Source organism: Chrysemys picta, chromosome 8 (assembly GCF_011386835.1).
Source record: "Chrysemys picta bellii isolate R12L10 chromosome 8, ASM1138683v2, whole genome shotgun sequence".
Taxonomy (NCBI): Eukaryota; Metazoa; Chordata; order Testudines; family Emydidae; genus Chrysemys; species Chrysemys picta.
In genome coordinates, this window is record NC_088798.1 from 3,077,553 (window position 1) to 3,101,951 (window position 24,399).

General features: G+C 44.0%; 1 protein-coding gene across 2 annotated transcripts in view; it reads right to left on the reverse strand.

The window, feature by feature from the left end:
• Positions 1–24,399, reverse strand: part of EIF2B3 (eukaryotic translation initiation factor 2B subunit gamma) — a 138,482-nt gene that overhangs the window by 33,507 nt on the left and 80,576 nt on the right. For both annotated transcript variants that reach the window (XM_008166725.3, XM_008166726.4), the window contains 2 exons: positions 3,386–3,513; positions 39–229 (listed from right to left, as the gene is read on the reverse strand). In XM_008166725.3, coding sequence (XP_008164947.2) covers positions 39–229; positions 3,386–3,513 — 319 coding nt within the window. The remainder of the gene's footprint in view (positions 1–38; positions 230–3,385; positions 3,514–24,399) is intronic.

Here is a 24,399-nt window from a genome sequence, read left to right on the forward strand (position 1 = left end):
CACTCTAGTCCAATATACAATTTTTATATTTTCCTTACCTGTCTGTTTGCTTCAATGTATAACCCAAGAGTGTTCACTCGGTAGCAGAGCCCCTCTTTCATGATATGGACGTAGCAACGCACTTTTCCTCCGTGCAAGGCTTCATTCAGATCTATGCTGTGACCATTCCAACATGATTTATCAGGAGCAAATTCCAGCAAGCCATCACCCTTCATGTAACTGTAGATGTCTGCAGAACATACACATGCAATGTGAGACAGGCTTCACAGAGATAGCAACTCTCTCCACAGAAGGGTTCTAGACCCAGCAGTTTTAAAATATCCTTGGGGAGGGGAAACCTGTCCAGGGCCCTCACCTGAGTACTTTACAATCATTAAGGATTTTCTCCTGTGCAGTAGGGAAGTGTGACCATCTCCATGTTACAGCTGAGGAACTGGGGCCCAGGGTAGGTTAAGTGACTTGCCTATGGTCACCCAGGAAGTCTGTGGCTGACCCGGAACAGAAGCCAGGGCTCAAATCCCAGTCTAGTGCCCTACCCACTGGCCATCTTTTCACAATTACACTGATTTGCACTGTGGCACAGGAAGAAAAACACAGAGCCAGAATCTGGTTGACTCACTGATTACAATGGCGTTACTCCTGATTTACACCAACATAAGGGAGATCAGGATAAACCCCATAATGCATCCTCCTGTCCCAGCGGGGAAGAAGCCTGCATCTCAGAAACTCCCCTGCGATGCCCAAGGAAGTTTGACTTTCCAACCCCTGAACAAGGGGAAATCCAGAAAGCACAACAAGAAATCTTGGGGTTCTAGGTCTTTAAAAACAGCGGGCAAACAAAACAGGGAATAATTTTGGTTTTTTACGTCGCTTGAAATGACATTAGCCAGTCGTAATATGTTTGATTTTGCAATGATGGGTTAGAGGAGGCTCTCAGAGACAGAGCTCCGTAGGCCACTCCGCCACATGCTAGCCCCACCTATGACCACGAGCGTTTGCCAACATCTCCTCTTGCCCCACAAAACAAAGCAAGAAAATAATCCTACCCCTGCCTTTACATTCTAAATCCCAGAGGTCATATTTCCCAGCCCACTGCTTGCGTCGGTTCTACAGGCCCCACCACGACAAGCTCCAAGCTGTTCACCTGGAATAAGCCAGCAGGACGCAGCTAAGTGTTGGTTGGATAGCAGTTTAGCTCTGGGGCCGTAGAGGGAGTGTAAGAAAACGTGCTCATGAGAACAGAGGCAGCACTGCCTCTCACCCCACACTGAGTATGGCTTTTTGGGTTGGGGACTGAGGTGACTGACGGGACAGGGTGCAGCATTTTACCCCAGCACTATCCAGAAATGTACAGATTAAAATAGCCTACTACAATCTTTACTGTCATGTGGGCTTGGGAGAAAACTGCGGAGACGAGCCAGCCAGAGACCCCAGCCGGAAGGAGCGGAAGCAGCCAAACCAGGGACCTTTGGCCATTCAGAGAACTTTCTATAGCTTTGACTGGACTTTGCCCTGGGCTAATTGGCTGTTTTTTGTCAACTCTCCCTCTCTTGACCTCTGCTTCAGTGCACACCTGCCCCTCTTATCCTCTTCTCCCCTTCCCCCTGCCAAAGACCATAAGAACGGCCATACTGGGTCAGACCAAAGGTCCATCTAGCCCAGTATCCGGTCTTCCAACAGTGGCCAATGCCAGGTGTCCCAGAGGGAGTGAACAGAACAGGGAATCATCAAGTGATCCATCCCCTGTCACCCATTCCCAGCTTCTGGCAAACAGAGGCTAGAGACACCATCTCTGCCCATCCTAGCTAATAGCCATTGATGTATCTATCCTCCATGAATTTATCTAGTTCTTTTTTGAACCCTGTCTTGTCCTTCACAACATCCTCTGGTAAAGAGTTCCACAGGTTGACTGTGCGTTGTGTGAAAAAATACTTCCTTTTGTTTGTTTTAAACCTGCTGCCCATTAATTTCATTTGGTGACCCCTAGTTCTTGTGTTATGCGAAGGAGTAAATAACACTTCCTGGTTTACTTTCTCCACACCCATCATGATTTTATAGACCTCTATCAGATCCCCCCTTAGTCCTCTCTTTTCCAAGCTAAAAAGTCCCAGGTCTTATTAATCTCTCCTTATATGGCAGCCATTCCATACCCCTAATCATTTTTGTTGCCCTTTTCTGAACCTTTTCCAATTCCAATATATCTTTTTTGAGATGGGGTGACCACATCAGCACATAATATTCAAAATGTGGGCGTACCATGGATTTATATAGAGGCAATATGATATTTTCTGTCTTATTATCTATCCCTTTCTTAATGATTCCCAACATTCTGTTTGCTTTTTTAACTGCCGTTGCACATTGAGTGGATGTTTTCAGAGAACTATCCACGATGACTCCCAAGATCTTTCTTGAATGGCAACAGCTAATTTAGACCCCATCATTTTATACGTATAGTTGGGATTATATTTTCCAAAGTGCATTACTTTGCATTTATCAACACTGAATTTCATCTGCCATTTTGTTGCCCAGTGATCCAGTTTTGTGAGAGCTTTTTATAACACTTTGCAGTCTGCTTTGGACTTAACTATCTTGAGTAGTTTTGTATCATCTGCAAATTTTGCTACCTCACTGTTGACCCCTTTTTCCAGTTCATTTATGAATATGTTGAATAGCACTGGTCCCAATACCGGTCTCTGGGGGACACCACTATTCACCTCTCTCCATTCTGTAAACTGACCATTTATTCCTACCCTTCGTTTCCTATCTTTTAACCAGTTACCAATCCATGAGAGGACCTTCTCTCTTATCCCATGACAGCTTACTTTGCTTAAGAGCCTGTTGTGAGGGACTTTGTCAAAGGCTTTCTGAAAATCTAAGTACACTATATCTCCCCTGTCCACATGCTTGTTGACCCCCTCAAAGAATTCTAGTAGATTGGAGAGGCATGATTTCCCTTTACAAAAAACATGTTGACTTTTCCCAAACAAATTATGCCCTTCCATTTTCTTTCCATTTAGCTTATCCCCTCTTAAGTAACCCCCAATCCCTCTCCCCAGAAGAATGGAACTAACATGACATTTACCACCATCACACTATTCAACCTGCTTGTGTGTTCCACCTCTTCCCTAAGCCTGCACCTGTCTCGTCTGTTTAGACTGTAAGCTCTATGGGGCAGGGACCGTCTACCACTTTGTGTTAGTGCAGTGGTTCGCACAGTGCTGCTTCACTCTTGCCTGATCCTTAAGCATTACCATAATAAGCATGTTGAATACATAAAAAAGAAAAGGACCTACTGATGTAGACAAACTCTGGAGTCTATCCAGTAGCTCAACTGCAGCATAAATGATTCAAGATCTTCATTAAACCGGGTGATTCTTGCACTCACCTAATGACTTTTGATCCTTCTTTTGATCCTGCTCTTTGTTGTCCTGTCCTTGTCGTAATGATGTAGGAGAGGAAAACTGTTTCCTAACTAGATACGGAATCAGTTCACTTCGGATAGATGTTAACGACCTAGGAAAAAACAATGTCCACAAATGAAATCAATGAACATTAAGTGCTGTCATCCATTTGATTTCTTCACAGAAGATCTACCAGACATTTTGCAAGTTGTTTATTTAGCAGAAATAAAAATGCCAGATGCTCAAGAGCATCTGGTACCCAGACAGCTTCCATTAAATGTGTGCTTTCTTACTATATATGAATCTAGAAGGGACTTCACTCAACTTTCTTTGCGAGATGGGGAATCAAAACAACCTTCTGACCTTCCCAGCAAATTCCTCGTTTCTCGAACTTGAGACCCTCAGGTCTGCAAAGGGAGTGTGAAACACTACTGGATCACAATGGTGATGCTTGGAACCCACTGTGCATGGCTGCAAACGACAACACAAAGTGGGGCCAGGAAAATAAGAGAATCCAGCGTCTGCTGCAACGCCCTTCTCAGGGAAAACCAATAAAGAAACTACTTGTTGAACAGTGAAACATTCAAGAATATTTGAAATACTCAATCCTTAAATGAAAACAATGAATCACAAGCCATAACGGTGTCCTGTTCCATTGCACATCTGAAAACCCAAAGAACATTTTCAGACTTATTTCCTTAACCAAAGGAAGTTTAGCACATATCTTAACAAGTTCAGGAATGAGGTGTCATATTCTTTAAGGGCCTCAATCCAACAGCCACGGAAGTCAATGGACGGGGTCCCACTGACTTTACTGGGCATCGGCTCTTTTTGTCTTATGTACTTATCTGGCCCCAGTATCAAAGAAACTCAGCACCTCACAATCTTTTGTTGTATTTACCCTCAAAACCTCATCCCCTCTGAGGCCAGCCAGGGCTGTTATCCCCATTGTACAGATGGGGACTGAGGTAGAGAGCGATGAAGTGACTTGCCCAAAGGGATACAGGCAGTAAGTGGCAGAGCAGGAGTACAGCCAGGTCTCCAAAGTCCTAGGCTAGTGCCCTCCACTGGGCTACTCCTTTGCTTTTATACAACAAATAAAGCCTGCGTCCCCCCCACTCCCAGGAAGGCCAATGCCGTGCCTATTACACATGAGCTTGGAAGGCTACTATTTTATTGGAGAGTTAAATTTGGAAGATCATTTGAAGTTGCAATAAAAAGTGTCTGAAAATAACACACATGGAATCATTGATGTACTATGTGAGGAGTAGCAGCCTGTGGCCTATAACTTCCTTACATTGGGTCTGAAACCAGTTTTATTGTTATTGCTTCATTACTTGAACAATATGCATTTTGTTGCTGGCCTGTTAATTATTTAAAGGCTGGGAAAACCATTCAGCAAATTAATCCAACTTGACCTATACAAAGGGGATTATATAACTTCTGTAACGTATGAGGAAAGGTTAAAAGAAACAAATATGTATAGCTTGGTTAAATGATAGCAGGGGATATCCATAATCAGCAGAAGGGTGCAGACATCAGAGAAAGAAAGTGGGTACCCAGGGCAGAACTAGGAGTTAACTATGGATTCAATTAAAGGAGGAATTATTTAGGTTGAATATTAGGAAAATGCTTTCTGGGCAGTGAGATCTATTAGACGTCAGAACAGACTCTCAAGTGGTGGAAGTCCTGAAAAATATGCAGCACAGAACAATCCCGCACCAGTATCCTCTGCAATGTGTGACACTGGAACGGGTTTGGGAACCAAAAAGGACTTCTCCATCTGTAGCTTCCCTGGGCAAGTTCAGATTAGATCATCAGACCTACCACAACGAACAGAACGAAGCCCTATCCTGGCATACTGACAACAGAGGTTGGAAGGCAATGTTTATGTTATATATCCTGCCCTGTAATTTTTTAGGTTTTGCATATGGAACCATCTGAACCATCCCAAATCTAACCCTTTGATCGTCTCACTTTTGTCCTGAGCAAGAGCCCATGTGCTCTATCCGGCAATCTGTCCTTAAACAACATAATTATAGATCATCTTGAGGTAGCCATATTTCAGGAACTAATGAAGCAAAACTCTTCGTTCTTTAATCACAAAATCTCTCACCGCTAACCATTTACAGACTCTCTGTGCCATGGTCTCCTAGCCCTGCATTCTGACATACGTGTGGGTATGCAGATGGGCAGTTTACTAGCTTAAAATGTTTGCCTTCAGCTGTGCCATTCAGCAACGATTTCCTGCTTGGGTTTTCTACTCTGTCCAAAACCGACAATCATGTTTTTCCCTCAGAGGTTGGCCAGGGCATTTATGGGATCCATTACCTATAAAATATCTGAGTATTTGGCACAGTCTTAAACAGTCTGAAGCAGAGAACAACACAACAGAGTAGGACGCGAAAGAGGTGGAAATGGGGAAAGAAAGTTTTGCCCTACTTTGGATGTTTTATTCTTTCCTGGCCATACTTTTACAGTCTTCCCAGCATTCTCTGAAATGCTATCCATATTCCTCACTTACAAGGTGGGCCTAACTCCGGTCACCTATCGAATATCTCACTCTCACACTGTTTAAACAGGATTTAATGGAACTGTTAAAGGGAACCTGCTTTTGGAAGGTCTTAAAATATTAGCAGAGAGGCATTTGGTAATCAAGATTTGGAAATTTCTCTTGATATGTTTTGCAAATGTGGCTACTCAAAGTGACCATGTAAGAACATTTTTTGAGAGTCTGAAAGGTGGCAAACAAACATCTGGCCGAGGCAAGAATGAAGGTGAGGAATGAGAGACAGAAGGATTAGGTCTGAAAAACCTTAATCAGGGAAAAAATTAACATGAATTTGGGAGGAGGCCAACTGGCCTGCACATAGATTCAGGAAAATTAAAGAAGAAAGGGTTTCTGGCCCAGCGCTATAAAAAATATTCTTGTAATAATAAAATCCTAAAGAGCAGTTACAAGAGCCTATGTAAAGAGTCAGAGAAGAAAGGATAAGCTTGTTAAATCTGGGAAAAGGAGTCTCTCCTATTCTATCACCATGCGTCTGTATCAGTACCGCCCTGACTCAAGCCCCAAGGAAGGCCGAAACACACGATGAAAATGACATAAGGAAACCTCTACTATTTCCAGAGTGAAGAAGTGAAGGGTAATGCAAAGTTAAGGGAAAAAGCCTGTCAAGAGCCATGGCTGGATGACTGTGTTCTGACACCCAACAGAAAAAAATGGGGGATAAGAAGCAGATGTACCTGCTTTTAAGAAACATTTGCTAAAACAAATGGACTTTCATAAATTGTAATTAAAGTAACAAGCCATTTTCATCTTCCATTCCCTACGATTTTATTTTTAAATGTTCATATCTGTCTGCTTTCATCTCGGCAAAAAGTAGGATTTCAATATAGCTGCCCAAGTGTTAGGGTATGTCTACAGTACGAAATTAATTTGAACTTATTCTATTCGAATTTTCGGAAGCAATTTTATACATTCGGTGTTGTGTGTCCCCACTAAAGCGCGTGAATTTGGCGGAGTGCGTCCACAGTACCAAGTCTAGCATTGAATGTCGGAACGATGCACTGTGGGAAGCTATCCCACAGTTCCCGCCACCCATTGGAATTCTGGGTTAAGCTCCCAGTGCATGATGAGGCAAAAACATTCTCGTGGGTGTTTCTGGGTGTGTGTCGTCACTCGCTCCTCCCTCGGTGAAAGCTACGGCAGACGCCATACTGCCAGCAGACGGTGCAGTACGGTGCACCGCCTGTCTCCTGGCACTATGAATCCGCCTCACATGTCCTCTCGTCTTTCTATCTACTCTTTTATCTAACCATTTCCCACCTTTTTTTTGGCTACCGTGAACTGAGCAGCACAGCTTCTGCCGCAAACTCTGCTCTCCTGCTCTTGCATTGCTAGCTAATTTTTCCATGTTGTCGGTCCTGGGCTCCCATGGAAGCTACAGAAGGCAACAATTCCCCGCCGTTTTTCGGCCATCGTGAACTGAGCCGCACAGCTTCCGCCACAAACTCTGCTCTCCCGCTCTTGCAGCTCTAGCGAGCTTCCCGATTCCGTGAAAGCTACAGACGACAACCATTTACCGCCTTTTATTGGCCATCTTGAATTGAACAGCTCTCCTACATTTTGCGCCCTTTTTCTAGAATTACCCGTGCAGGCGCCATAGCGTGGCAAGCATGGAGTCCGCTCAGATCTCCGCTACAGTTTTGACCATTGTAAATACCTCGCGCATTATCCAGCAGTATGTGCAGTACCTGCAAAACCGGGCGAGGAAGCGACAACTGTGCGATTACTGTACTGATGAGGACATAGACACAGACGTTCCTAGAAGCACGGCATGTGGCGATTGGGAGATCATGGTGGTGTTGGGCCAGGTTCATGCCGTGGAACGCCGATTCTGGGCCCGGGAAACAAGCACAGATTGGTGGGACCGCATAGTGTTGCAGGTCTGGGATGATTCCCAGTGGCTGTGAAGCTTTCGTATGCGTAGGGCCACTTTCATGGAACTTTGTGACTTGCTGTCCCCTGCCCTGAAGCGCAAAGACACCAAAATGAGAGTAGCCCTCACAGTGGAGAAGTGAGTGGCCATAGCACTGTGGAAGCTTGCAACGCCCGACAGCTACCAGTCAGTCGGGAATCAGTTTGGAGTGGGCAAATCTACTGTAGGGGCTGCTGTGCTGCAAGTAGCCAACGCAATCATTGACCAGCTGCTATCAAGGGTAGTGACTTTGGATAATGTGCAGACCATTGTGGATGGCTTTAATGCGCTGGGGTTCCCGAACTGTGGCGGGGCGACAGACAGAATGCATATCCCTACCTTGGCCCCGGCACACCGGGGCGGCCAGTACGTAAACCACAAGGGATACTTTTCCATGGTGCTGCAAGCACTGGTGGATCACAAGGAACGTTTCACCGACATCAACGTGGGATGGCTGGGAAAGGTGCATGACGCACGCATCTTCAGGAACTCTAGTCTGTTTGAACAGCTGCAGGAAGGGACTTGCTTCCCAGACCAGAAAATTACTGTTGGGGATGTTGAAAGGCCTATAGTTATCCTCGGGGACCCAGCCTACCCCTTAATGCCATGGCTCATGAAGCCGTACACAGGCACCCTGGACAGTAGTAAGGAGCAGTTCAACTATAGGCTGAGCAAGTGCAGAATGGTGGTAGAATGTGCTTTTGGATGTTTGAAAGCGCGCTGGCGCAGTTTACTGACTCGGTTAGATCTCAGCACAACCAATATTCCAGTTGTAATTGCTGCTTGTTGTGTGCTCCACAATATCTGTGAAAGTAAGGGGGAGACGTTTATGGCGGGTGGGAGGTTAAGGCAACTCGCCTGGTGGCCAATTTCGCACAGCCAGACAACAGGGCGATTAGAAGAGCGCAGCAGGGTGCACTGAGCATCAGAGAAGCTTTGAAAGCCAGTTTCATGACTGGCCAGGGTACGGTGTGACAGTTGTGTTTATTTCTCTTGAAGTTACCGGCCCCCTATATACATGAAAGGAAATAAAGTCAAAATTGTTTAAAAACTGTTCTTTATTATTTGTTGCACAACACACTGAGAGAAATCAGAAGGTAGACCGGTGGAGGGAGGGGTATTAGGTTAGGGGAGTGGAGGAGAAGGGAAGGACAAGTCCAGAAATCAAATCAAAAGTTCGCATATGCCAGCTTTCTGCTGCTTGGGCAATCCTCTGGGGTTGAGTGTGTGGGTCCCCGTAGCCTCCCCCCTCCTGTTCTTGGGCGTCTGGGTGAGGAGGCTATGGAACTTGGGGAGGAGGGAAGGCGGTTATACAGGGGCTGCAGTGGCAGTCTTTGGTCTTGCTGCCTTTCCCGCATTAGATCCACCATACAGCGGAGCAGGTCAGTTTGCTCCCCCATGAGCTTGACCATAGCATCCTGCGTGCTCTCATTGTGCGCGTCCCTCCCTCTCTTCGTGTTCCTGTAATGCTTTACGGGACTCTGCAATTGTCTGCCTCCACGCATTCAGCTGGGCCCTATCAGTGCGGGAGGACTGCATGAGCTCGGTGAACATGTCGTCCTGAGTTCGTTTTTTCTGCCTTCGAATTTGGACCAGCCTCTGGAATGGAGTAGATAGGGGCCGCGTTGAAACATTTGCACCTGTTGGAGGAGAAAAAGGGAGGGTAGTATTTTAAAAGATACATTTCAGAGAACAAAGGGGACACTCCTTCTCAGTGAAACAGGCAATGCATAGTACACAGCACATGCTCTTTCTGTATAAGTTAGCATTTTGCCTCTTATACTGAAGTGCCTGCCACTTTGGTGTGAGTAAGCCAACACACACGGCCGGGCAACAGAATTCAGCTTGCAGGCAGCCTAGGGGCATGCAGGGTTCTGCTTCTTCTACATTCATTTCAATGCTTTCAAACTGCTGGGCCCCCTTTCCCATAGCAAGCAATGCCTGGTGGGTTTGCCATATAAAAGGAGGGCCTGCGGGCTCTCTGGGATGATCGCTTCACACAACACCACCACTCCCGTCCCCACCGTGTGGCTCTGATGAGGCTCTGAGCAGGAATAAGCCCTTTAAACTAAACGCGAACAGCCCAGCACGGCTGGGTTTCCCCCCACTCCCCACCGCGTGGTTCCGATCAGGCTCTCACTCACCAGAAGTATCTTCTCCAGGGTCATGGTCCGGGAGCCCGCCTTGGGAGTGGGGGGAGGCTATTGGCTCCAGCGTTAAGAATAGTTCCTGGCTAGGGGGGAAAACGGATTCCCCACTTGCCGCCTGTGCACTGTCCTTCTCCTCCTCTTTGTCCTCCAATGACTCTTCCTCCTCGCTCCGTGCAACTCCTCCCTTGCAGGTGTCCACAACAGTGGTGGGGTAGTGGTGGCGTCACCCCCCCATAATTGCATGCAGCTCACGATAGAAGCGGAATGTATGGGGCTGTGACCCAGAGTGCCCGTTCGCCTCCCTGGCTTTTTGGTACGCTTGCCTGAGCGCCTTGATTTTTGTACGACACTGCTCTGTGTCCCTGGAGTAGCCTCTTTCCGTCATGGCCCTGGAGACTTTAGCGTATGTATTTGCGTTCCTTTTTTTGGAACGTAGTTCTGCCATTACAGATTCGTCTCCACAACATGCAATGAGATCCAGTACCTCTCGTTCGGACCATGCTGGACCTCGTCTGCGAATCCACGACTGCGTGATCTCCTGTGATGGTGGACTCTGCATGGTCGCCTGTGATGGTGGACTGTGCTGATGGTCACCTGTGCTGATGGTGACCAAACAGGAAATGAAATTCAAAAGTTCCCGGGGCTTTTCCTGCCCACCTGGCTAGTTGAGTTGAGAGTGTTGTCCAGAGCGGTCACAAGGGAGCATTCTGGGATAGCTCCTGGAGGCCAATAACGTCGAATTGCATCCACAATACCTTCAACCGGGGTTGCGATCTCGATTTAAGTGCTACTCAACTTGCCGAGGTGGAGTACAAAAATCGGATTAAAGAGCCCTTTAAATCGAAAAAACGGTTTGGTTGTGTGGACGGAATCTTTTTTTTCCCGAATTAACTTGGCTAATTCTGAAACAACAGACTAGTGTAGACCAGGCCTTAGAAATGCTGCTACTCTATCAAGTGTAAAGAGAGTGAACAAAATAGTGGAGCTCCAGTCCCAGTGAGAACAATGGGAGATGGTGGTTCTTTTGAAAGGGGTCAATTCGGAATGACTCAAACTTTCAGTTATGAAAAATAACAGCTAAAAAATGACTATTAATCCCAAATATCTTCAAAAGCTACGCAACAGGCAGGCCAGGAGAAAGGGGGAAACAAGGGTGTATTCATGTGTGTTTGCAGGGTGATGTAGAAAGGAGAGGGGGGAAGCTGGGATGCATGGGCAGGGGAAATTTGGTGGTGTGTGGATAGGGGAACATATGGAGGTGCAGGAGACAAGTGGAATTTTGAGTGGTTTGTGTATGAAATCTTAAAAAAAAAAAAAAAAGTCCAAACAAAACTACGTTAAAATGGAGTTAAAGTTGAGAGTAATATCAGTAACTTAGGTTAAACGATAATACCAGGATGTTGCAATGATCCCAAAACCAAGGCATTCTAAACCTAAGAAATGCACCATGAAAGTTAAACTTTAAAAAATCCAAACACATTAAGGTATAGAACTGAATCGTTAGAGCATTCAAACGACCTTCACTCTGCCCCCTGATGACACCATGGGCAGGGGGAGAGAATCCAATGTGGCTTTAAAAATCACTTTAATTTAATCAGGGTCCCACACACTAGAATGCCTTAATCATAATCGTAGGATTTTTGCATGGTGTCACTATAGGACAGAGTTTAGGTTTCTGCTAGAGGAGAAACTTTTGGTTATGAAGAAGAGTAAGGAGAAAAATTATCATTAATTCCTCAAAATAGTACTCAAATAGTACTCAATAGTAGCCTTTGCACAAGATCTCCATGAGTTTTAGTTGTACAGAAAGTTAGAGGAGTCCATGACAGAGCAGAGTTAAGGTTGTTTGAGTGTCCCGATTGTGCTGTGCATTTCCAGACATTCTCTCCCTCTCCCTCTCTCTCTCTCACACACACACACACGAATCACTTCAAGCCACCAAATGCAGCCACCTCTTGGATGGAACATGGCAGCATTATAAAAGGAAGTGAAGAACAATGGATCCAGCTGAAGCAGAAGGTGGAGTTAAGGAGGCAGAATATGATCAGCTCACCTGGAATTTAGTCTGGGTTTGCTATAAAAAGTGTGATGTGATTTTTATTAACCAAAACTGGTTAGAACCTTGATTTCCTGTGTCACAATACTCCTTAACATTGTTAACAAAAAAAATCACAAACCACATTGCCTATTTAAACACATCATTTGATGTATTCTCTCCCCCCTGCCCCTCCGAAAATGCATTAAGTCTAGGTGCTAGGATGGTGCCATTGGCTTGACCCGCAGCAGGAATGGAAGCACCCACAGCTCCACTGTGCTAGTTTTCACTTGCTGGAGAAGTTTGTAACAGAAGTGTCGGTCCCATTTACTGGCTGTCATTCATTTTTATTTTCCATGTTTAACATTAAACACCATAAAACAGTACTAATGAGAATTTTCATGTTAATACCCCCCCCTTTTTTTTTTTAAAGTTTATCTGTGAGGAAGCGTGAAATCTACTGTTGTTGCCAGGACCCACCTGTAAAATGTGTCATCCTTCTCCATGGGTTAGTTACTGGGAAGTGGGGATGGAGTGGGGGGTGTCTCACTTAGAATCAGCTATTTCCATAGGTGCAGACAGTGTTTATGATTCACAGCCACAAAGCAGAAACTTGTTTGTGTTTTCCTTATCTAGCATTGTCCCTTTCTTTTTTAGCAGTATAATGTTAGCTCTTGTAGCGCTATGTAACGCAGTGGGTCAGATTCTGATCTCTGTTACCGGAGTGATTCCATTGACTTCGCTGCAGATAGTCCAGATTCACATCAAAAGTAGAATATGGCGCAATATTTCAAATCAGAACTTCTGGTTAAAGTTCAAGGTGTTTACATATACACAACTAAACAAATCCTACGGAATATTATAGCATTGACCAAAACGAGCTTTGCATGTTACATAGGATAATAAAGATCTAAGAAAAAGGGAAAGAGGAAAAAAATAGAGGGGTGGAGGAAGAAAGAGAAAAGTTAATGATGAAGCTTGTAGGTAACATAGTTCATGGTTCTCATCGTTTAAGGGATAAAGCCAAATAACGTTTAAAAATTCCATGTAAGCCAGGAGCTCTCTTGTTGAATCTCAATGTTATTTTCTCCTGATCCTTTGATGGAGATTAAAAATTTCCATGTGAATACAAAGAAAGAAACAACAGTTACTCTGAGATTTTCCCCCCAGCTTTGAATTCTCTAAACTAGAGCAGCAGCCACCATTCCCATCCCCTCCTCCCCCCACCACTCTCCCTTAAAAAAAAAGTCAACTCACTTTGAAGAAAAAGACAAAACAAGGCCAGGGCAAGGAGGATTAGGGAAATGATATTTATATCATGGACCAAATTAAAATGTCAATGCAAGAGGCAGGCAAACAGCCCTTGCCATATAGACACGCCAGGCATGTTTCCTCAAGGAAATAGGAAAGAGATTTGAAAAGAGTTAATGCAGTCCTGAGTTAATACCACCTGCCTCAGACTCAAACCACTTAAAAGACAGTGTTTGGGTCCATTTCCCACAATGTGGTTTTAACGAGCACAATGGAAGAAGCAATTACAAGCCTTTTTCCCATCTCCTTATTGATTCAGGGCAAAAAACTCTGGAATTTCTGAGACATGCTAAGAATTTGGAGCTAGCAAATGTGGATTATATGCAGAAGGGAAAAAAAGTAGCAAAAATTAAACAGCATGATCGGGGGGGGGGGGGGTTCTGCTGCGTTCTGCTATAAGACATATTTTGCCCCACGTCTCTCAACAACCTCTCTCCCTATTCATTTTTCTTTAACCTAGTGGTTCCCAAACTTTAACAACCTGTGAACCCCTTTCACTAATATGTCAAGTCTCGCAAACCCCCTCCTAAAAATGAATATTTCTAGGGCTTTTCTCCTTTACCGGAGTATAAATGATAAAAACAGTGATCTTGGAAATATAAAATTTGTTTTTGTGACATGCTTATTACACACTATTATTAATTATTATTTATCATTACAGTATTGTTATTACATTATGAAAACGACAACACTCTTCCAAGATCTCACTTTCGTAGCTTGTATCACTTTGAATAAGCCTGTTATAAGACAAGGCTCCTATGTTTCATCAAGGAGTATCAGATGGGAAACAGCAGGGAGGTATTTAAGAAGCCAACTCAAAGAGCTCCTCCTACACAAGCATTCAGGTCTTGAGCAGTCCAGGCAAACAACGCACGTTACAACAAAGCTTAAACTTGTTCTTCATCATAATTTTAAAAACAATACAAGCTGCCTATTTCATTTTAAAAACAGCTAAAAATATCCACCTCCCTTTCCATTTCTTATAAGGAGTCTTGGAGTTTAAATCTCCTGAGTGTGATAGAGATGCTTGCTTTGATCTGCTTAGCTCTTGGAAGTCCAGGGGCTCCGAGCTGCTGGCCCCGTGCTGCCCGCGGTCCCTAAGACCAGCTCTTTCCGCCATTAGGGAATTTTTTCCCCGAGAACCCCCTGTAACATTTCCCGAACCCCAGTTTGGGAACCACTGTTTTAACCCAAGACTAATTTTAACCAATAAAAGAACAACTCCAAAGTAACCAGGTGGGCCAATAAACTGTTAGGCAGTTCCTTGTACCTCACCTAATAACCCACAGCATTAATCAGGGCACTGAACAAACATTAGTGCTTCTTTCATTTTTGTCCCTGTTTTGCTACAAAAATGTTTGATGAAAAGAGTAAATCTATATTTTTTAAAGCTCACGTTAATTAGGAAATTTGTCAGCATCTTTTATATTAATGGAGCTAAAAATCCGCAAATGAGTCATGGAAACTTTGAGAAACGTTCTGTTGAAAGACAATTCCTCCTGCCTGCTGCCATCCTTGTTGTCCCAGATTGTTGATAACTAGGACCTTCGGTTCTGACAAGTTGACCACCTGCATGTGACTCTTTCTACAGCCATCATTCAGCGTTCCTGCCTAGCCTCGGGCTTTTGACCTGAGACCGAAGTTTCTGAATTTCTCAAACCCCCAGAATGGCCTCTAAAATCTCGGGACTGTTGGTGGTGATGACTGGCCAGAGGGAGCACACATGTGATGATCACAGACAGCACAACCTGAAAGTAGGGTGGACTAAATTATGGAAGCGATAGAGTGAAGGCAGGACAAAGCAAAACTGTTCTTGAGTTCCATCAATGTTTGGGTTCTCTTAGGCTAGTAGTCATATTCCCAGGGACCTACTTCAGCCAAATAACATTAAGAGAACTAAGTAGCTTTCTAAAAAACAAACCATGGAAATGAAGGTTCCTCTTAACTAAAAGCCCAAACCATTTGAAAGTATGCACACACACACACACACACACATATCCCCAGGATCACCCAAACACCCTTAACTCTGCCCACCTAGAGCCACCCAGAAAACAACAGGAACACCAGACAGCTCCAGGTTAACCAAATACTTTGCCTGGGAATGCCAACAGCTTTTCAGAATTGCTCTTTAATGGAAGTCTCTGCTGCCCTTGAAGGCCACCCAGGGAGTTTGGCAGTTCTCACCAACTGCTCAGTAATGGATCACAATCTTTCCCAGACAGCATCCCCTTCTTCTGCCAGATCAGCCCCACCTGCAGTTCCCTGCCAGCACCTCCCCCGCATCATGTGTATCTGAGCCACACACTGTCTGCAAACTGCCTGAGGGGCCAGGCTCAATTTGCAAAGTGTGCATCAAACAGAGGCTTTCTGATATTATGCCTAGACAACACGTCTGTAAATAACACACCAGTCAAACTGGTGTCTGTATATTAAAAAAATGGTGTATTATGTAAATTTAAGATACGTATGTATACCTTTAGATAAATGTATATAAAATACACTTTAAAGGATGTACCTATAGAATGTATACACTTCAAAATATAGACATATCTATAGTAAGTGGATAGATGTATATACATTTATTGTGAAATTTATATTCTCACAATATATGTCTGAGTTTCGTATTTTTGCAAGAGCACCAAAAATATCTCCGTAATCTCCACAAGCTAAGAAAGTACCTACTACTTGTGAAGGAGCCGGGGGCTTTGCCGGCAGTAGGTCATTTCCCACTGCACTTGTCAGCTCTAGTGCGTCTCCCCATTGTTTCAGCTAACCCTGCCACAGAGCACTGATGTTTGACGTTTCTATAGAAATGGGTTTAGAGTTATGAGGAAACCAAACATTTTTAGAAAAATCCGGGGGGGGGGGGGGGGGAGAGAGAGAGAGAGAGAAAAACAGGGGAATTGTTACAGTTTTCCTTAATTTTCCAGAAAAAAATCAAGCTTTGGATGAGAGGACATCGAGATCATTCAGGTGGATCAGACTATTTGTGATGGATCTGGGGTGGAGAGAAAAGAACTGGAAGCCAACCTCCAAGTTAACCCTGGAGGGAGGGACTAGTGGCCCCCCGTAATTATTTTCCTGGTAGAAATAGGGGGAAATTATGTCAGTTTTTAATTCTAATGGGAGAAAAACCTGGGAGAGGAAAGTATTAGGCTATTCAATTCTCAGCTGTAAACAGGTACCATATGCTGTCACATCATACACATGGGACTGTGTCATCAAGTGAGGAATGCATGGCAGGAGTAAATGGACCTTTCCCACACAAAAATCCTGCCTTATGCACAAGTGGCACTGTATGGAAAAGAACAAGGTTTGGATAATATTGTCCAGGAGACAAAGATTAAAAAGCCTAGAGGAGACAGGCCTGTTAGAGTCACATAACTGGCTCAAAAAACATACTAAAGGTTACATGGAGACAAAATCCAATTGGACTGGGGGCTAATGGCTGAGGCTACAGGTAGCAGAATAATGCAAAAAGAATCCTATCAAAACTGCTTTAATTGTTAAGTGAACCAGTGTTGGCCGTTTTCATGTCCTTTCGAAATTCATTTTCCACAGTTAGAGTCAATGGGCCCGATCCTCAGCCAGAGTGCCTCCACTGAAGTTAATGGCTAAGGATCAGGCCCATTGAATCGTACTAGCACAAATGCTCATGGATGGCAAATTTCAACACCATACGCACAAGAATTTACAGAAACCAAATAGGAACATTTGCACTTTCAAGTATTTGTCACAGAGGTGCCTGCATGCTCACCCAGTCAGGAATCAGAAACACCACCATGTGACTTTGGACCAATCATAACCAACCAGCAAGGCTCATATTTCAAATATGGCATATTGAGCTCTCCCACCAAAGGATCTATGTATGATCAAGCCACAGAATTAAACTGACCCAATCATATAAGCAAACTCACGGACGCTGAGGTCTGCCTGTGGATATTCCACACACAGAAAGAGAAGCTGCATTCATCAGAGATACAATTTTGTTGGGAATTATTTGCTCAGATCTAGTTTGAACAGTTGAGGTTTTTTCCATTTAAGTTTCAATAAAGGAACTTTGCATCAACAAGCTGAATCAATACCAGAAAAAGCCGATGATCTGGCAAGTTCTGAGTCTTGTCATGCCTGGTAAGGGGTAACATCTGATGTGAAAGGAAAATGGAGAAGATAAATTCACATTTCATGTTCTAATTGCTTAAATGCACCCGGCTGGGTGAGGTTGGGATTTTTTGCTTGTTTGCAGAGCTACAATCTATTTGCTCGGTCTACATACAGTACACTTCCTGCAGGAGCTGTTTGTTTATTTACCCATTCTGATCACAAGGAAAGTATTCATTATAAAACCCCTCTTTAAAGCGAAGAAGAAAACATTCCAACCATACGGCTGACACATGTTAACTTGCAGGTATTCACAGAGCAGGTTCTGTTTTTAAGGCCGTACAAAGACCACCAAGCTGGGAGTTTAGCTCTGCCAGACCTCCCCCAGCCAGCAGCTCTTGCCAGAAAACACAGGTGACAGTCTGAATGATAAAAAGGCATTTACAGGGGAAAAAGGAAAAAACGCACTGGTTTAGTCTGCAGCACCTTAACATAAACTTGCAAGGGGCCTCTGTGTACAACCTACCACACAGCCATCCAAGCGGGAGCCTTCGTACAAATTCACCCTCACCCCCGTTTTAAAAGACCCATGTCGTCTCTCTGCTGTCCCGTTTTCTTCCACAGGGGAGAAAAAGCCCGGTTTATTCCTACTTATTTCAGCAGTGCAAAAGGCAACGGTTAGCTTCGTTAGAAGTGAGCCAGTGGATGGAGCTGGACTTTCACTACACAGCTTGTTGCAAAGGAGATTAGCTCTCAGTTCTGGGAACAGTTCACTACTGGGAACCCTGGCTGTTAGGTCCACAGTCCTGAGGAAAACCGGTGAAGATCTAATCCTTTCCCTTAGCTCTCAGTCAGCTCTCTCTGGTTCCAGCAAGCCCCTGCGGGCAGAGTACTCAGCGGGGAGGGAGGGAGACATTAGGTGAGTGACAAGTGAACTGTATCGGGGGAATTGAGGCTATCATGCCTACTTCTCCCCAGTCAGACCTTCCAAAGTAATCACACGATCACTCTCTATTATATTTGTCCTTCACTGTGGTTCTAATTTGCCCTGTTAGTACCAGGAGTCCTGCCATGAAACAAAACTGTCCAGTGTCCAAGTGGCTGTAAAGAAAAGCAATAGATTATCCTGCATCAAACAATTCAAGATTGCTAGGTTCAAAACACAGATGTGGTATTTAATATGCACAGATACATAAACGATTATACCCAGATTTTGAAAAGAAATAGGAACAGGAGAAATGCTCCAATATGCAAGAAACGCATTTGTTGGTAACCATGGTCATTTCTTTTATACACATGCTTAAGAGTCTGATTTCCAGGAAATTGAGGCCAAAGGTCCACTTGCATTAGCAAATGCGATTACCACAATTGTGCACACAAGTTGCGCAAGATTCACATGCACAGGTAAAGTAACTACACAAGGGCAAATGCAATATGGTATCTGCTTTCTGAAAACTCAGGCCCTCAGTTGTCATGTATGTTTATTACAGGCAAGTGGTGCCACCCAAAGTTAAGGTTGACCAACACTTCCCAGTAGAAGACCTTGTTTTCACTTGCTTATGAACTTTGCCAAAGGTTAACCATTTCAGCTGAAATTACCCATAACAGGTGTTTGCCTCAGGCTGATATTTTTTTGGAAAGTTTCAGCAAAAATAGTTCAATCGTTTCCAAGAATGAGATTAGGGAAAAATATGTTGTTTTGTCCATGTTAAAAAACAAACAATTCAAACCCCCCCCCCCACCTTTAAAAAAAACCAAACACATTTAGTTGACAAGCTCTAGCACGCCTCCATGCTTTGGTGCAGAGACTTGAAATTTGGCACAAGTTCACCTTTGTGTCAGGGATGTGTCATTTGCCATCCCCATGAAAAAATGTCCAAATCTGGCCAAGTTATAAGAGTGCAAAAAAAAAAAAAAATCACAGTTCACACATGCTCAGAAGAGACTTTTGTTTTTCAGCTAAATTCTTCCAAGAGTCTATGTGCACTGGACATGCTCTATCCGCTCACAATGCCTCCATGATGAATGGCCTGTACAAGGGCCATTGCCAAATCCAGTACTGAGAGGAGCAGCGAAGGAGGCTTAAAAGCATATCTCGGTGCCGTGAAAGGTTCTGGCACCAGCATGGAAGTTGGGCCAGACTCTCTCAGCCTTAATTTCTCTTGTGGTGTAGTGCTGAGGGCTTCTTCCTTGACCTAGAGTCCTCCCTGTGGGGTGGATGTGTTGCCCACTTAGAGCTGTTTATGCCTGGTGTTCGGGGGACAGAGCTCGCATCCATGGGGTGCATGTGCAGCTCCAGTGGGATCCACACGGACACGGACTCAAAGGAGACATGTATTTTATGGGGTCAGAAAAAATCTGCAGTAGGATGAAGTCTGACAAGAGTGATCTTAGCCAAGAACCACATTTTTTCATATATTATATACAATAAAAATGATTTTGGGGGAAAATTATAAGTAGGGCTATATTTTTTAAAGAGGCCTCAACTTGGCCTCTAATTTACTGCCCACCATCAATTGAGGGTGCAAATGATAGCATTCAGATGATGAGCCTCATTTGTGGGGACAATCAAGTAGTTAGCCATCTACCATAAATGCTATCCTTTGTGCCTGTAACTAACTGTGGGCATGATATTATTGATACATCCTGTGTACTTTAAACACACATTGAGCACACGCACGCACACGAATCCATACCAATTACACAGACCCCCATTCTCCACTCTGCCAGTACAAATTCACAAAAGGAGTTTTGGGGTGTCAATGATAAGCTCTGTAAAGCAGAAAAGTTGCTGTATTATTTTTTTAAACAGAAATTCTGCCAGGGTAGAGCTTCGGAAATATTTTGGAAAAGGAACAAATGAAAATCTACTATGTTATTTCATGTAGATCACTATTTTTCCACTGAAAGTTTCCTGGGGATTGTAAGCAAGCCAACTTTGAGCACATACTGCATTGATATTAACACCTGCCTATACAGCATGCGTGCTCGAAGAGCACAGGCTCAGATCCTCCCTCTGCTACCGATTGTGCTCATAAGGGAAAAGGGAATAAGGACTCTTTTTCCATTTCCCCTGTAAGCAGCAGGAAGGCAGGATTCCAACCTAGTGCTCAAGAGAGAGAGTGCCAGAAAAGGGGACTGGCTACCGTGCTGGCCAGCACCACAGAGCCCCAAGGGTGAGAGGCCTGCCAGATGTGGGCTGTGAGTATGCCCCCAGCCAGCTTCAGCCTCTGCAGCTGTCTGCAGCGTGCTGGCCTTTGCTGCATGCTGATCCTTTTAAGAGAAGCAATACTGTGCACTTCTCCATGAGGTGCAGGTGTTCACCATGAGCCATCTAGCCCCACACTGGCAGAATGGCTCCTGTCATTAACACACGGCCAGCACTGTGCCACTTCTCCCTCACCACTCCGAGGGTCTCCTAGCACTAACAATTTGGCCCTCGAGTTATCTTTAATATCCTCATAAAAGGAGGCTTTTTTTTATTTTTAATTAAAGGAAAACTTTCTCACAGGTGCCATGTTTAGGACCCTGCATAGAGAAGCAAGATCTTCTATTGAGTCATGCTGGTATCAGGGTCTAGGGATCCTGCTCAGAGATGTAGGGCTGGTCTGCTGACTCACCATGGCACCAATACCGAGGCGGTCCCATTAGCTCCAATCTCTCACAGGCAGAGGGAACAGAGGGTCCTGCAGGGAAAATCCCTAGGAACAGCCTAGCTCAGGGTACATTTTAGACAAAGTCTGTTTCTTGTTGTTTAAGTTTACAGTACAGGTAACTCCCCAGGAAGACAGCAAGTTTGGACCATCTTAGTGTAATGTGTGTATCGTGCCAGGGGAGGGTGGGACGGTCACAAGTTTATAGACCTATTCCGCTGGAATTCAAAATTGGGCTAGTGTTTGAGAGTTGCGTGGGATTTGGGGGGAATTTTAACCGCCAAAAAGATCTACTTTTTCACACGCAAAGAGTGTTTTTCCTTCTGTGAAGAAATCAAGCCTGAAAAACCTCTCCCAGGTTTAAACAAACAATAGCAAGGGTACGTGACCGCTTGACTTTGTAAGGACACAAATATTGCAGTATTTGATGTACACATAATACATAGACAAAAATAATGGCAGTTTTCACCGACCATCATTCAGATGCACTAGGGAATCTTGCTTTTCGGAAGCTCTAGAACTTCTTTGCTTTGCCAACAGACTTTGCTATAACATAACAGAACTTCTAGCAGGAATATCAGTTACTCATTCACATTTAATACATTATCAAGCCTTTAGTTCTGTGAGCTGAGTTATGGACTGGTTAAGAAGAATTTGCCCTCTCATAGCATCTTCCATCGGATAGTTCTAAGCACTTTACAAACATTGATTAATTTAGACTCCGAACAGTCCCGGGCAGAGGAGGAAACTGAGGCACAGAGAAATGAAATGACTTGCCCAAGGTCATGAAGGAAGCCGTGGTAGAGCTGATAACAGAACGCCGGAATTCTGATACCGTATCCTGTTCTTGAACCACAAGACCAGTGTCTTCTCTAGAAATCTTGCACTACTAGATGGCTTCTCTAGGGTGTGACCTTCTCATATCCAAAGCAACAATCGTACTTCAACCAACAGTGAATTGGTTAAGCTGTTGTTAAACGATATTTCCCCCCTTTGTAGCTGATGCTCAGCAACTTTGGACTTGTCTACATACAGTGTGTGCACCAGTTTATTTAAACTGCAACTCAGTGTATTAAATGAGATGATTTTAAATGGATTACAAACTGATTTAAAGTAGCCCAATTTAAGACATTCAAATTGATTTAAGCACTTCCCCATCCAAAGGCGTACTGATGTAATGAAAACAACACAGGAATGCAGGGGCAAGATTAGAAAGGCAAAGGCACAAAATGAGCTCAAACTAGCTACAGGAATAAAGGGAAACAAGAAGACTTTTTATCAATACATTAGAAGCAAGAGGAAGACCAAAGACAGGGTAGGCCCACTGCTCAGTGAAGAGGGAGAAACAGTAACAGGAAACTTGGAAATGGCAGAGATGCTTAATGACTTTTGTTTCAGTCTTCACCGAGAAATCTGAAGGAATGCCTAACATAGTGAATGCTAATGGGAAGGGGGTAGGTTTAGAAGATAAAATAAAAAAAGAACAAGTTAAAAATCACTTAGAAAAGTTAGATGCCTGCAAGTCACCAGGGCCTGATGAAATGCATCCTAGAATACTCAAGGAGCTAATAGAGGAGGTATCTGAGCCTCTAGCTATTATCTTTGGAAAATCATGGGAGACGGGAGAGATTCCAGAAGACTGGAAAAGGGCAAATATAGTGCCCATCTATAAAAAGGGAAATAAAAACAACCCAGGAAACTACAGACCAGTTAGTTTAACTTCTGTGCCAGTGAAGATAATGGAGCAAGTAATTAAGAAAACCATCTGCAAACACTTGGAAGGTGGTAAGGTGATAGGGAATAGCCAGCATGGATTTGTAAAGAACAAATCGTGTCAAACCAATCTGATAGCTTTCTTTGATAGGATAATGAGTCTTGTGGATAAGGGAGAAGCTGTGGATGTGGTATACCTAGACTTTAGTAAGGCATTTGATACGGTCTCGCATGATATTCTTATCGATAAACTAGGCAAATACAATTTAGATGGGGCTACTATAAAGTGGGTGCATAACTGGCTGGATAATCGTACTCAGAGAGTTGTTATTAATGGTTCCCAATCCTGCTGGAAAGGCATAACGAGTGGGGTTCCGCAGGGGTCTATTTTGGGACCGGCTCTGTTCAATATCTTCATTAACGACTTAGATATTGGCATAGAAAGTATGCTTACTAAGTTTGCGGATGATACCAAACTGGGAGGGATTGCAACTGCTTTGGAGGACAGGGTCATAATTCAAAATGATCTGGACAAATTGGAGAAATGGGCTGAGTTAAACAGGATGAAGTTTAACAAAGACAAATGCAAAGTGCTCCACTTAGGAAGAAAAAAATCAGTTTCACACATACAGAATGGGAAGAGACTGTCTAGGAAGGAGTACGGCAGAAAGGGATCTAGGGGTTATAGTGGACCACAAGCTAAATATGAGTCAACAGTTTGATGCTGTTGCAAAAAAAGCAAACATGATTCTGGGATGTATTAACAGGTGTGTTGTGAGCAAGACACGAGAAGTCATTCTTCCGCTCTACTCTGCGCTGGTTAGGCCTCAGCTGGAGTATTGTGTCCAGTTCTGGGCACCGCATTTCAAGAAAGATGTGGAGAAATTGGAAAGGGTCCAGAGAAGAGCAGCAAGAATGATTAAAGGTCTTGAGAACATGACCTATGAAGGAAGGCTGAAAGAATTGGGTTTGTTTAGTTTGGAAAAGAGAAGACTGAGAGGGGACATGATAGCAGTTTTCAGGTATCTAACAGGGTGTCATAAGGAGGAGGGAGAAAACTTGTTCACCTTAGCCTCTAAGGATAGAACAAGAAGCAATGGGCTTAAACTGCAGCAAGGGAGGTCTAGGTTGGACATTAGGAAAAAGTTCCTAACTGTCAGGGTGGTTAAACACTGGAATAAATTGCCTAGGGAGGTTGTGGAATCTCCATCTCTGGAGATATTTAAGAGTAGGTTAGATAAATGTCTATCAGGGATGGTCTAGACGGTATTTGGTCCTGCCATGTGGGCAGGGGACTGGACTGGATGACCTCTCAAGGTCCCTTCCAGTCCTAGAATCTATGAATCTATGAATTAAACCAGTTTAAAACTCACATCTTCAATGAAACTGGAGCTACTTTGTGTGTAGACCAGGCCCCTGTGCTATCTGGAATGACAGGCACTCTGTGCTCCCCAGGCGATCCCGCAACCTGCCAGGAATCATAATCTTCCTCTGCAACATGCTGCACCATAGCTGGCCCTAGGAGCTGAGGTTTTAACTGCTAGGCAAGGTGTT